Below are 15,180 nucleotides of genomic sequence, written 5' to 3'. Positions count from 1 at the left end.
GGCCGGCCCGTGGCTCACTTGGGAGAGTGCGGTGCTGATAACACCAAGGCCCCGGGTTCGGATCCCACATAGGGATGGCCGGTTCGCTCACTGGCTGAGCGTGGTGCTGACAACACCAAGTCAAGGGTTAAGATCCCCTTACCGGTCATCTTTTAAAAAAAAAAAAAAAAAAAAAAAAAGAGTTGCTTGAGCCCTTGAAAGTGAGTACATATACATTCGTTCTCCTTGGAAGCCATTTCCTAGTTTCAGTAACCTTCCTGCTGCAGTGAGACTCATTTTAACAACTCATCTGGCGTTCCCAGACACCATCACAGGAGGGCAGTGGCAGAAGAAAAGATAAAACTGTCCTAAGCTGAGACTGACGTGAGGTGCATGGTGGGGATGGCGCTGACGCGGGCCTGGAAGCACATGTCCTGGTTCTACGACCAGTACCTGCTCGTCACGGTGCTCTACATGCTGGAGCCCTGGGAGCGGACCGTGTTCAATTCCATGCTGGTTTCTGTTGTGGGGATGGCCCTGTACACAGGATGTGTCTTCATGGCCCAGCACATCATGGCGATATTGTACTACTTAGAAATTGTACCATGTGGGCCAGCCCGGTGGCGCACGCGCCGCCTGGGAGTGTGGTGGCGCTCCCGCCGAGGGTTCGGATCCCATGTGGAGACTGGTTCCCGCTCACTAGTTGAGTGCGGTGCGGGCGCAACACTAAGGGGTGCGATCCCGTTGCCAGTCCCCGTACGGGCGCAACACTGAAGGTTGCGATCCTGTTACTGGTCAGTAAAAAAAAAAAAAAGACAAAAAGGAAAAAAAAAAAAAGAAAAAGAAATTGTACCGTGTATGACCAAGATGGACCAGGATCGAGAGGTTCCTTGGGGAAGACCTACCCTACGAAGTTGGAATGAGACCTCATCAGATGTCATAGGAAACTCTACTAGATGTCAACGTAACTAACCTTATAAAGACTAACATTCATGAGTAGAACAGGAAAATCATCCTGACTCGTGTTATGTTCTTTATTTTTAATTATAGGAGGCTCTTGTATAGTTGTTTTTGTCTATTTTAACATTGTAGTCATTTGTACTTTGATATTAGTATTTTCTAAACCTTTGTGACTGTTTCAATATTACCCTGTAAAAACTTCTCTTAATGTAACTTTGAGTACATTTTAATTGCCTTCTATTTTTAAAACCCAAAGTCATTAGTTAGGCTTTACTGTTCTTGCTACTGTATGGCATATATATCTGCCTGGATATATTTCTACTCTTGACCAAAGTTTTGTAAGAAACAAAAGAAGATCGGGGCAGGGAGCTGGGGAGGGAGGATATTGTATTGAGAACTACTTACAAAAGACTTATCTGTATGCTTGAACTCAGGAGTAGTTTCAGCTATCTACACTCTAATAGCTTTTGCTTAAAACTATTTAAGTGTTTCTTAACGAAAAAGAAAAGATCTTGCTAAAGTTAAAATAAGAAACATTTCACCCTTTAAATATTTAATTCTTCTGTGAACTTACTTCCAGAAAACTTTAGTGATGATTCTTATGACAAAAGGTGGTTAAGTAGCATTATTATGTAATGCTTATATACCATAGAGTTGTTTTTTTTAAAAAGATGACCGGTAAGGGGATCTTAGCCCTTGATTTGGTGTTGTCAGCACCACGCTCACCCAGTGAGCTAACCGGCCATTCCTATATGGGATCCGAACCCGTGGCCTTGGTTTTATCAGCACCACACTCTCCGGAGCGAGCCACGGGGCAGGCCTACCATAGTTTTTAATAGAAGGTAAATCAGTTTCCTCTGAGGGCTACTATTAACAGTGTACTTTCATAAATTTAGTTTCATGGTTGTAATGGGTGCTGCAAATGTATTTGCACATTGCAATAAGATATGATGAGATGAACTGTTGTTAAAAACTACAGCAAAAAGTGTAAACTTAGTTAAAATCCTTTCACTCTTGTATTTTTTAAAAAAGATTTTTATTCCTTAAATGTAAAATTACTACCTAATTTTTGGATGTAAACTCATTAAATTCAAAGACAAAAAAACTGTCCTAAGCTGTTTAATTAGCCAGGAAGAGAACTGGGTTTTAGAAACTGGAAAACTCTGGCTAAGGCTTGCTCAGAACATTGTCTTAAAGCCAAAAAATATCACCAAGGTCCAGGTGGAGGCAGCTTTCTACCAGCCACAGACACTACCAAATCAGACAGGGCCTGTTTCTTCCGAGACCGCAGGCACTGGCAGCCAGGGTGGGTCACTTTCTCCACAGCAGCTTCGTTCCCCCAGACGGTGAGCTCATGCTTGGCACTGATGAATTCCATAAAACAAGGCATTTAACCCCATGCTTTGAGGCAGAAATGACTACATAACATACAGACACAAAATTATTTAAATCAAGCCAGGTTTAATAAGCTCTAAAGAAAATAAAAATTATGTACACAGTCATAATGTTAGAATCCACTTATGAGCAACACAGAAGACAGCAGCAGCAACGCTGAAAGTGTAAACTTCCCTGAAAGAGCCAAATTCCAGAAAACATTTTTGTTAGTAAAAATTCTGTGGCACCATGAGCGGAGCTGCCTAAAGCATGCTGTGAGATTCCCTCTGCCTTATATAACATTACTTTGAGTGTTTTCTGGTGTTTCTACAGAGTAACAAAATAGAAGAGGTATGCAGTGAAAAGTCTCCCTCCCACTTCTGGGCCTCCAGCCACTCTCGTTCCCTCCTGCCAGGGCCTTTTTCATGATTGGTTGGTTTCTTGTGTAACCGTTCTGCTATATTTTAGCTTTATATATACAGTTTTATATATATAGTTTTATATATACAGGCAAAACATAGATATATACCTTCCATCCTTCTTTATAGAAACAGCATGTTGTAACGCTGTTCTGTATTTTGCTTTCTTTGCACTCATTTAGAAATAGGACTTGGAAGATATATTTAAATAAAGCAAAATTATATGTTAGCCTTTGACCCAGCAATCCCACTTCTAAGAATCTATCAAAAAGGTACCATGGCAAAAATATGAATTGTTTTATGTAGGCTATTCACAGAATGAAATAATAAGCCAACAACCAATAAAAATGGTGACTGCTAGAGGGAAGGAAAAACAGGGGGGGAGGGACAAGAATGTAAGACCCCTCTGAATGTACCTTTTTAAAGAAACTATTTGGATCCCTGTACCGGCCAGTGCCAAAAAACAACCAAAAAACTAGTTTTAATTTTGGAAGCATGTAAGTATTTTACCTTTTTAAAAAATTTTACATATTTTTTTAAAGAAAACCATTCCTAAAAATTGAAAGCAAAATGAAGCAAAACTAACTATGTACAGATTTGGAGCAATAACTAGAGATTAACTATTTCAAATGACTTTAAAACACTAATAATTGCTAGAGCAGGGTTTCTCAACCTCAGCACTACTGACATTTTTAGCCAGATAATTCTTTATGGGGGTGTTGGGGAGGGGCAGTTGTCCTGTGCATCATGGGATGTTAGCAGCATCCAAGGTTCAGGTGAGCTTCCATAATTGGCAACACTTGGCACGTACTGTCACACAGCATTGCTGGGAGAATGAAGTGCTGTCCATGTGACATCACTGGGAAAGTGTTTTAAAATATACGTTTCAATATTATTCAGGTACGGTGAGGCCAACAGATCAGGAGATGACTGCCACTGACAAGAGAGCTACTAACTGCTGTTATAACATGAGATTTAGGTCAGGCAAAAGCAACTCTGATTAATGCAGAATTTTGGAGAGCCTGGCCTTCAGGTAGTGATGTTTTTGCTTTTCTTTCTTTCCTGCTTTCTAAAAGGATTTCTTACAGAAAAAAAATTGAGGATAACTTGTCATGACAAATATGTATTACTTCTGTAATTAAAAAAAAATTAAGAGCATATAGTCACACAAAAACTGTACTTGTATGTTCATAGCAGCACTTATTCACAATGCCTAAAAAGTAGAAACAACTCAAATGCCCAACTGATGATGGGATAAACAAAACATATATCCATACAACTGCATATATATGTATATATATTTTGGCAGCTGGCTGGTATGAGGATCTGAACCATTGACCTTGGTGTTATAACACCCTGCTCTAACATGCATATTATTTTTATTCCATAAAAAGGAATAAAGTACTGATTCATGCTATGACATGATGGATCTTGAAAACATTATGTTAAGTGATAGAAGCTAATCATAAAAGACCACTTATTGTATGATCTCATTTACATGAATGTTCAGAAAAGGCAAATCCACAGAGATTGAAAGTAGATTATTGGTTGCCCTAGGGCTGGGGCACTGAGGGAAAATGGTAAATGACTGCTAATAGGTACTGTACTGGGTTAAATAGCATCCCCACAATTTCATGCTCACCTGGAACCTCAGAATGTGACATTATTTGGAAATAGGGTCTTTGCAGATGTAGTCAGTTAAGATCACACTGGATTAGAACAGGCCCTAAATCCAACAGCTGGGTTCCTTATAAGGCCATGTGAAAACACGGAGAGACACACAAGGAAGAAGGCCGTGGGAAGAGGGAGGCAGAAATCAGTACCATAGCTATAAACCAAGGACTGCCGAGGATGCCAGCAGCCTTTGGAAGTTAAGGAAACCAAAGAAGGATTCCTCCCTAGAGCTTCTGGAGGGAGCATAAGCTCCACTGGCAACTTGGTTTTAGACTTCCAGCCTCTAGAACAGAGAGAGAATAAATTTCTGTTGTTTCAAGCCACCCAGCTTATAGACATCCCTAGGAAACTAATGCAGGAACAAAGTTTCTTCTTAGGGTGATGGAAATGTTCTAAATTTGGGCCGGCCTGTGGCTCACTCGGGAGAGTGCGGTGTTGATAACACCAAGGCCGCGAATTTGGATCCTATATAGGGATGGCCAGTTGGCTCACTGGCTTGACAACACCAAGCCAACGGTCGAGATCCCCTTACCAGTCACCTTTAAAAAAAAAGAAATGTTCTAAATTTGATGGTTGCACAGTCTGTGAACATACTAAAAACCACAAAATTGTATACTTTAAGTGGTTGAATTATACGGTACGTGAATTTTAATTTCAATAAAGCTATTATTTATTTAAAGCTATGAAAAATGCTGAAGAACCAACAAGTACATTGAGTAACCCCAACATGGAAAGTTTCCATTTTCAGCCAGTCATTCAAGGCATGAAGTAGTTGGGAGTTACATATTAGATGTTAGTTAAAACAAAACAAGTTGCAAGGTCTGTTGCTGATTTGCTGTAGGGACTTTTGGCCTTTTACACAGAACTCTTTCAGTTGGAAATAAGAAAACTGACTCAAACAGGCTTACTCAAAACAACAACAGGAATCTGTCTCACATAACTGAAGTCCAGAATGGGCACTGGCTTCAGGCATCCAAACAACATCACTAGAGCTTTGATTCCCTTGGCTGTTTCTTTCTTTGTTGCCTTCATTCTCAGCTGGCTGTATCTATGTGGTAGAAAAAGATGACCATCAGCAGTTCCAAGATTATGTGACTCTTACAGCTCTGGATCAAAAGAGAATCTTTCCTGATAGCTCTGAGAACAAGTTCAGGACTGTTCAGGGCTGGCTCACAGGCTCAGTCCTGGAGCCAGGGAGTAAGGTTAGCTTCAACCAAGTCTGATGGATTGAGCAGTATTACTGAAAAATGGAAAAAGAATGGCTCTCCAAAGGAAGAAAGGCTGGGAATACAAAGTATATGTTCACTATGCCAGATGAAGCTATAAAGCTTGCAGAGATTCAAACAACATTTCAGTTCAATAAATATTTGCTGGATCAATGCAGAAACACAAACAGAGCTGCTGCAGAGTATTTTTAAAGTGTCATGTTCCAAACTCTAATTTCATATTTTAGAGAGCGATAAAACACAAATGAAGTCAGATACCAAGGTCATTAGTGAGATGCCATTTTAGCAGAGAGCTACTTCAATCAAGTATAGATTGCTCTATGTTTCAGATTCCATCTATATTACACAAAAGAGATACAGGGCTCTGGCAGAAGGCTTTTTTCCTCCCCCTGATTTATCCATCAGAAAAGCTAAGTCTTGTCCAGCATGAAGGAAGAAGGAAGTTCAATGTGAAGGGTCCTGATACCAACAAGCATTTTGAAAACGTTTTTTTCTCATTTAAACTGGTGGTAGTCTGGCGGGTTTCTGATCCAGAATCCAAACGCCTGCTTCCGGAGTGTGCTCCAGGCTTCCTGGTAAGAAGACGCAGCCTCCTTGTACTCCTGGTAGGTCTCTGGCTTCTTCACCCTAATGCACACACACCAAACACACAGGTTTTTACTGAACAGTTCTCCCCTGGGGCCAACAAGACACCTGAGCAGGCCAACTGGACAGATATAAAATGACAGTCAGCAAAAAAGGATTTTTGTATGCTTTCCTAGAGCAACTCTGTCACCTTTGTACAGAATTCACTAGAAAACAACATGGACCAAAACCGGTAAGAATGAACAGAATGCTAGTTTTCTATGGTCCTGGTGGAATCAGATAAACAAGAATAACTGTCTACTTTTTTGGTGTAAAGTTTTCTAAGGGTCTATAATTTCCACCCGAGGATCTAGCCATTAGGAACTTCTCGGCTGCATTTTTCCTAACAAAGAACTTCCCATTTTATCCATATTCTCCTCCTCCATACTGCCAGCCAATCCCCCTTCCCAAATCCCTCAGCCATCTCTGGCTGCCCAGGAATGTCTGTAATACTTACACCCAGTTAAAAGATTTTCTTCTGACAAAGACTCTTCTTTGCCCACACTTGAGTCAGGCTCCTCTGAGTCCTCTTTTTGATTAGGCCCTGGCCTTGGGCTCTAGCACTGGTTTGCTTAGTCCAGTTTTAGCAAGAACACAAAAGGGAGATTTTATAACCACAGCTGTCCTTCCTCTCACTCAAATACGACCCACGGAAGTCCCCCTTGTTCACCCGTGACAAGGCCAGACACAGACCCTCCAAATTTCCATTCTTCGTCTCACAGTGACTAACTGAACTGTCTGTACCTGCTGACCAGTCTCCATAAAACACCTGCTAATGTGACCGAACATTAGTTAGGCTTCTCTCCTTCCCCCAGACCCTGGAACTCTGGCCCACGCTCAGCCTGACCTGGCCTCAGAATGTGGAACAACCCCTTCTTAATGCCCCCTTCCTGAGACGGTGTTAAGAGAATCAGCTGATCACAAAGACCTTTTCTGTTCCACAGTCCCATCGCGCCACCTGCTCATCCCACTCCCCCATTCCTGGTTCTTTCTAGCCTTGTTCCCCCTCCCTATAAAAGTACATTTCTTTGAGAAGCTTACAGATCCGTGGCTGGAGTGTTCTCCCTCTTGCCGTAGTTCTCCTCCACCTGTTGCAGTAGTCCCCCCTTCCCTTACTGTAGGAATCCTTTTGAATAAAGTCTCTCCTTACCTACATCCAGATTTGTTATTTGACACACAGAATGTATGGAAACCCACTGTGTTCCAGTTTGATTCATTTTTTTCAGACAAGAACAAGTGAACTGACCACAGATGACTGGAGGGCGGGATGGTGATAACAAGTGGCCAGCCTCTTCATATAGAAGTTTCTAGCCTCTCCTTAGCCTCCCCACTGTGGTATAATAAAGAATTTGGCTGGGTCTTTGTTACCAGTTCCTCGGAGGGAGCCTCTAAACCCTTGGAATATCCCATGTGATAGAAGTGTCTTTGTTATTTAGAGAGGACCCCTCTGACCACACCTGAGTGTATGTTTGATGAGGTGACTCATGGCGGGCCCCCTGGATAGTTTCAGGATGAGGCTGGCCATGGCTGAAAGACCAAATGTGATAAAATGGTTGGGACTTGGAGCCACCTGATACCAGGGAGAGGAGGGGGTTGGAGACTGGGGTCAATCATATCAAATGGCCAATGATCCAATCAATCATGCTTATATAATGAAACCCCACTAAAAACTCTGCACGCTGAAGCATGGGTGAGCTTCCTGGTTGGTGACACAGTGATGTGCCGGGAGGGTGACGCATCCTAAGGACATGGAAGCTTTGCATTTGGGATGTTCCCATATCTCACCCTACCTGTCTCTCCTTTAGGCTGATCCTGATCTGTACCTTTTTTTTTTTTTTTTCCTTTTTGTCTTTTTTTGTGACCAGCAACGGATCGCAACCCTCAGTGTTGCGCCCGTACCGGACCAGGACCGGCAACGGGATCGCAACCCTCGGTGTCGCGCCCGCACCTCACTCAGCCAGTGAGCAGCCGGTCTGTATGTGGGATCTGAACCCTCGGCGGGAGCGCCGCTGCGCTCCCAAGCGGCGCACTGAAGCAGTGCTCCACCGGGCCGGCCTGATCTGTATCTTTTGTAATCCAACTTTAATTGCAACTATAGCACTTTCCTGAGTTCTGAGAGATGCTCTAGTGTATTACTGAACATGAGGGGGTAGTGGAAGCCACTGAATTTGTAGCCAGTTAGTCAGACACATGTGTGGCTTGGGGACCTTTTCGACTTGTGACTGGTGTCTGAAGGGAGGGCAGTTTTGTGTGGACAGTGCCCTTAATCTGCAAAATTTGACTTAACCCTTGTTAAGTACCCATCCACTTTGTTCCTGGTATTGGTTTTATAGTTCTCTACCTTCCTGTTTATTTGGAGAGAGAAATTTAAGTCCTGGAGCTGCAAGTTCAAAGGAAAGACAGTAACATTCTTAACAGAATATATTGCTATTCAAGCACTCATATTTCCATAATGCTCTCCATCTGGAGGTGGAACCAAAGGAGGGCCTGGAATGGGCCACACCCCAATTCTATCCTTAGTCTTTCATAACTGTATCACCAACCTACCCATCCTACTAAGCATTTCATATCACACACATATCTGCAAGTAGGGCTATGGGGATAGATGAGCACGTGGTCAGTAATAAGTGCCCACTGGCTTGCAGAACCACCACTCCTGCCAAAGTTTCCTATCATTTGTAAGCCAGAGTCAAAACAAACTCTTCCTAACTATGAAGAAACATGGGTTGGTAGCATTACCTGAGGGAATCTGGCCACCTGTCCTCTGCAATACTGCTCAGCAGCTTCTGGAATGATCTAAAGAGTTCCACTTTGCTGATTCGGGATCTGTTTGGAAAAAAAGGAAAAGATGATGAATTAAGTATTTACCATGTACCAGGCCCCCATCAAAGATACCAGGCTTCAGGGCTGGCCTGTGGCTCACTTGGGAGAGTGTGGTGCTGATAACACCAAGACCGCGGGTTCCGATCCCTATACAGGGATGGCCGGTTAGCTCACTTGGGAGAGTGTGGTGCTGACAACACCAAGTCAAGGGTTAAGATCCCCTTACTGGTCATCTTTAAAAAAACAAACAAACAAAAAGATAGATTGGGAATGCTGGGAACCTTTCCTCCTCTGGAGAAGTCTCTCCAGCTAAGTAAGCCTTTATTATTATTATTTTTTTAACGAAAGATGACTGGTAAGGGGATTTTAACCCTTGACTTGGTGTTGTCAGCATCACACTCTCCCAAGTGAGCGAACCGGCCATCCCTATATAGGGATCCGAACCAGTGGCCTTGGTGTTATCAGCACCACACTCTCCCAAGTGAGCCACGGGCTGGCCTTGAAGTAAGCCTTTCTCAAGTTCTATTTAGCAGCAGAAGAACAGTGACCATACTAGTAACTCTTCCTCTGTCAAAAAGACCTACCCAATAACAACCACTGAAATCTGAGGCGCACAATCTTCTAGGGGTGGCTGCTAGCTGCTACTCTCCAAGGAGCCCTGGTTCCTTTTAGCAGAGAGGATTACATTCTTAGATATTAGATTTTTCCTTGTAAGTTGGTTAACACTGCTGATTGATGCACCAAAGAGCTAGGAAAGCTATACTTACATATATCATTTTTAAAAGATTATGCATCTACATTGATATTTTCAATTTAGCCATATCTTTACTGAAAACTTAGATTTTTAAAAGAATCTCTCATCCTTTTCTAATTCAATGAGCCTTGTAATGATCTCTCTAGGATACTTGGCATGGGAAGATTTGTCTCTTCATGGCAAAGATAATTTGCTTACAAGAAACAGTAAAATTAAACTTCTTAAAAGTGAGGGCCCTTTATCTGGTTCCTGTTATTAATCCATTGTAAATTAAAAACCCACAGACTTAAATAAAATATTTCCTTCTAGTGTTGCACTAGTGTATTAAACACCTCTAACCACCCTGTCTGAGTTCCTATCCCCATAGCTCTATTCAAGGTGGTCCCCTGATGCCCACCCACAGGGATGAGCAGTGAGAAAACATGCCCACCCCCCAGCAGCTACTGGTCTTAGAACAGAAGTAACTGACTCTTTCACGTGTTATGAAACTTCATTTGATGACTATCTTAGTCTGTTTTCTGCTGCTATAACAGAATACGTGAGACTGGGTAATTTATAAAGAAAAGAGATTTATTTCTTCTAGTTCTGGAGGCTGGGAGGCCAAAGATCAGGCAATCACATCTGGTTGGTGTCCTCATGCTGTGTCATAACATGGTGGAAGCATCCATCACAGGGCAAGAGGGGCACCCTGAGAGCCCAACTGGCTTTTATAACAGACCTCTCAGGTGATAACTAACCCACTCCCATGATGACCCATTAATCCATCTGCCCTCTTGACCCAGTCACCTCTTAAAGGCCCCAACTTAAAGCGATTAAGTTTCAACATGAGTTTCAGAGGGGACAAAAATTCAAACCATAGCAATGACTGAAAGGGAAATCAATCTTAACAAAATGTCAACTTCAAGCCCTGCACCATGCCAGATGCACTCTATCTTTTTTAATTCTCACAACATCCCTATGTGACAGATAGTATCAGTTACCCTTGCTTTATAGTGGGGGAAACAGAGGCTCAGAGAGGTTGAATAATTTGCTCAAGTTCATACAACTTGGGGGAAAGGGAGTCAGGAATTAAACAATGGTCTCTTCAACCCCAAAGCTTCTGCTCTTTCACCATACACTTCCTCCCTGTATGGAGACTGCCTTCTAAATGCAGAGACATTCATGTGTCAGAGACCTCAGATTATCTACTCGAATATTCTCATTTTATAGATATGAACACACTAAGGCCCATGGAACAACAGGACTTTTCCCAAGTCACCCAAATAATTGGAGACAGAGCTACGGTTAGAACATGAGGTACTCCCAATCACACAGATAACAATGACATATTGGGATAAGCCAGAGAACAGCTCTATAGGAATTTGGAGAAAGAATGATAATTTTGAGCCAGAAGGCAGTGGTCATTGAGCTGGACTTCTAAGGTAAAAGAGGGTATGGACTCACAGCAAAAAATAGCATTTCAGTTCTGAGTGAAGCAGCAAATCAAAGCCACAGTCAGCTGGGTGGGGCCAGTATGAGGTGCTGTGAGGCTGTCACTGACTACAGAGCCAGAACTCAGCAGGAAACACGCAATCTCTGTCCCTCATGACCTGCTCTGCTCACACATCCTGGTCTGTGGCTGAGAGCTGGTCTCCTGAGACGTGTAAAAGGTGGCCAGAACTCAGGAAGGCCCTTGGGGTAAAACTGGTCCAAAAATCACTACCCCCAACAATTTTGTAAATATTACTCAATGCAACAGCCTAGGCTGGCCAGGAGACAGTCAGGGTCTGCTTGTCTAGATCGTTTGAAGCCTGGCAGTTAGTGGCTGTGAAGAAAACCTGAAAAAAAAANGGGCCACACCCCAATTCTATCCTTAGTCTTTCATAACTGTATCACCAACCTACCCATCCTACTAAGCATTTCATATCACACACATATCTGCAAGTAGGGCTATGGGGATAGATGAGCACGTGGTCAGTAATAAGTGCCCACTGGCTTGCAGAACCACCACTCCTGCCAAAGTTTCCTATCATTTGTAAGCCAGAGTCAAAACAAACTCTTCCTAACTATGAAGAAACATGGGTTGGTAGCATTACCTGAGGGAATCTGGCCACCTGTCCTCTGCAATACTGCTCAGCAGCTTCTGGAATGATCTAAAGAGTTCCACTTTGCTGATTCGGGATCTGTTTGGAAAAAAAGGAAAAGATGATGAATTAAGTATTTACCATGTACCAGGCCCCCATCAAAGATACCAGGCTTCAGGGCTGGCCTGTGGCTCACTTGGGAGAGTGTGGTGCTGATAACACCAAGACCGCGGGTTCCGATCCCTATACAGGGATGGCCGGTTAGCTCACTTGGGAGAGTGTGGTGCTGATAACACCAAGACCGCGGGTTCCGATCCCTATACAGGGATGGCCGGTTAGCTCACTTGGGAGAGTGTGGTGCTGATAACACCAAGACCGCGGGTTCCGATCCCTATACAGGGATGGCCGGTTAGCTCACTTGGGAGAGTGTGGTGCTGATAACACCAAGACCGCGGGTTCCGATCCCTATACAGGGATGGCCGGTTAGCTCACTTGGGAGAGTGTGGTGCTGATAACACCAAGACCGCGGGTTCCGATCCCTATACAGGGATGGCCGGTTAGCTCACTTGGGAGAGTGTGGTGCTGACAACACCAAGTCAAGGGTTAAGATCCCCTTACTGGTCATCTTTAAAAAAACAAACAAACAAAAAGATAGATTGGGAATGCTGGGAACCTTTCCTCCTCTGGAGAAGTCTCTCCAGCTAAGTAAGACTTTATTATTATTTTTTTTTTAACGAAAGATGACTGGTAAGGGGATTTTAACCCTTGACTTGGTGTTGTCAGCATCACACTCTCCCAAGTGAGCTAACCGGCCATCCCTATATAGGGATCCGAACCAGTGGCCTTGGTGTTATCAGCACCACACTCTCCCAAGTGAGCCACGGGCTGGCCTTGAAGTAAGCCTTTCTCAAGTTCTATTTAGCAGCAGAAGAACAGTGACCATACTAGTAACTCTTCCTCTGTCAAAAAGACCTACCCAATAACAACCACTGAAATCTGAGGCGCACAATCTTCTAGGGGTGGCTGCTAGCTGCTACTCTCCAAGGAGCCCTGGTTCCTTTTAGCAGAGAGGATTACATTCTTAGATATTAGATTTTTCCTTGTAAGTTGGTTAACACTGCTGATTGATGCACCAAAGAGCTAGGAAAGCTATACTTACATATATCATTTTTAAAAGATTATGCATCTACATTGATATTTTCAATTTAGCCATATCTTTACTGAAAACTTAGATTTTTAAAAGAATCTCTCATCCTTTTCTAATTCAATGAGCCTTGTAATGATCTCTCTAGGATACTTGGCATGGGAAGATTTGTCTCTTCATGGCAAAGATAATTTGCTTACAAGAAACAGTAAAATTAAACTTCTTAAAAGTGAGGGCCCTTTATCTGGTTCCTGTTATTAATCCATTGTAAATTAAAAACCCACAGACTTAAATAAAATATTTCCTTCTAGTGTTGCACTAGTGTATTAAACACCTCTAACCACCCTGTCTGAGTTCCTATCCCCATAGCTCTATTCAAGGTGGTCCCCTAATGCCCACCCACAGGGATGAGCAGTGAGAAAACATGCCCACCCCCCAGCAGCTACTGGTCTTAGAACAGAAGTAACTGACTCTTTCACGTGTTATGAAACTAATGCCCACCCACAGGGATGAGCAGTGAGAAAACATGCCTACCCCCCAGCAGCTACTGGTCTTAGAACAGAAGTAACTGACTCTTTCACGTGTTATGAAACTTCATTTGATGACTATCTTAGTCTGTTTTCTGCTGCTATAACAGAATACGTGAGACTGGGTAATTTATAAAGAAAAGAGATTTATTTCTTCTAGTTCTGGAGGCTGGGAGGCCAAAGATCAGGCAATCACATCTGGTTGGTGTCCTCATGCTGTGTCATAACATGGTGGAAGCATCCATCACAGGGCAAGAGGGGCACCCTGAGAGCCCAACTGGCTTTTATAACAGACCTCTCAGGTGATAACTAACCCACTCCCATGATGACCCATTAATCCATCTGCCCTCTTGACCCAGTCACCTCTTAAAGGCCCCAACTTAAAGCGATTAAGTTTCAACATGAGTTTCAGAGGGGACAAAAATTCAAACCATAGCAATGACTGAAAGGGAAATCAATCTTAACAAAATGTCAACTTCAAGCCCTGCACCATGCCAGATGCACTCTATCTTTTTTAATTCTCACAACATCCCTATGTGACAGATAGTATCAGTTACCCTTGCTTTATAGTGGGGGAAACAGAGGCTCAGAGAGGTTGAATAATTTGCTCAAGTTCATACAACTTGGGGGAAAGGGAGTCAGGAATTAAACAATGGTCTCTTCAACCCCAAAGCTTCTGCTCTTTCACCATACACTTCCTCCCTGTATGGAGACTGCCTTCTAAATGCAGAGACATTCATGTGTCAGAGACCTCAGATTATCTACTCGAATATTCTCATTTTATAGATATGAACACACTAAGGCCCATGGAACAACAGGACTTTTCCCAAGTCACCCAAATAATTGGAGACAGAGCTACGGTTAGAACATGAGGTACTCCCAATCACACAGATAACAATGACATATTGGGATAAGCCAGAGAACAGCTCTATAGGAATTTGGAGAAAGAATGATAATTTTGAGCCAGAAGGCAGTGGTCATTGAGCTGGACTTCTAAGGTAAAAGAGGGTATGGACTCACAGCAAAAAATAGCATTTCAGTTCTGAGTGAAGCAGCAAATCAAAGCCACAGTCAGCTGGGTGGGGCCAGTATGAGGTGCTGTGAGGCTGTCACTGACTACAGAGCCAGAACTCAGCAGGAAACACGCAATCTCTGTCCCTCATGACCTGCTCTGCTCACACATCCTGGTCTGTGGCTGAGAGCTGGTCTCCTGAGACGTGTAAAAGGTGGCCAGAACTCAGGAAGGCCCTTGGGGTAAAACTGGTCCAAAAATCACTACCCCCAACAATTTTGTAAATATTACTCAATGCAACAGCCTAGGCTGGCCAGGAGACAGTCAGGGTCTGCTTGTCTAGATCGTTTGAAGCCTGGCAGTTAGTGGCTGTGAAGAAAACCTGAAAAAAAAAGTCTAAAAAGATGTATGAGGGCCGGCCCGTGGCTCACTCGGGAGAGTGCGGTGCTGATAACACCAAGGCCCCGGGTTCGAATCCCATATAGGGATGGCTGGTTCGCTCACTGGCTGAGCGTGGTGCTGACAACACCAAGTCAAGGGTTAAGATCCCCTTACCGGTCATCTTTAAAAAAAAAAAAAAAAAAAAAAAAAAAAAAAAAGA

The 15,180-nt window shown here is 43.1% G+C and overlaps 2 protein-coding genes across 2 annotated transcripts in view; one reads left to right on the top strand and one right to left on the bottom strand.

Annotated features, from left to right (window-relative positions):
• The first annotated feature begins 371 nt into the window (after positions 1-371).
• On the top strand, positions 372-5,629 carry LOC103594044 (serine palmitoyltransferase small subunit A-like). Its single transcript, XM_008577224.1, has 2 exons — positions 372-586; positions 5,445-5,629. Exons 1-2 carry the CDS (start codon positions 373-375, stop codon positions 5,627-5,629), a joined length of 399 nt encoding a protein of 132 aa, XP_008575446.1. The 5' UTR covers position 372.
• ADAT1 (adenosine deaminase, tRNA-specific 1) overlaps positions 5,053-15,180 on the bottom strand; it is a 29,456-nt gene continuing 19,328 nt past the window's right edge. The window contains exons 10-11 of the mRNA XM_008577212.1: positions 11,909-11,995; positions 5,053-6,259 (exon numbers count right to left, since the gene is read on the bottom strand). Coding sequence (XP_008575434.1) covers positions 6,127-6,259; positions 11,909-11,995 — 220 coding nt within the window. The 3' untranslated portion in view covers positions 5,053-6,126. The remainder of the gene's footprint in view (positions 6,260-11,908; positions 11,996-15,180) is intronic.

The sequence above is a fragment of the Galeopterus variegatus genome, unplaced genomic scaffold (assembly GCF_000696425.1).
Source record: "Galeopterus variegatus unplaced genomic scaffold, G_variegatus-3.0.2 Scaffold1462, whole genome shotgun sequence".
NCBI lineage: Eukaryota > Metazoa > Chordata > Mammalia > Dermoptera > Cynocephalidae > Galeopterus > Galeopterus variegatus.
The sequence above is the reverse complement of the archived record's forward strand: the minus strand, read 5'-3'. Positions and strand labels throughout refer to the sequence as shown.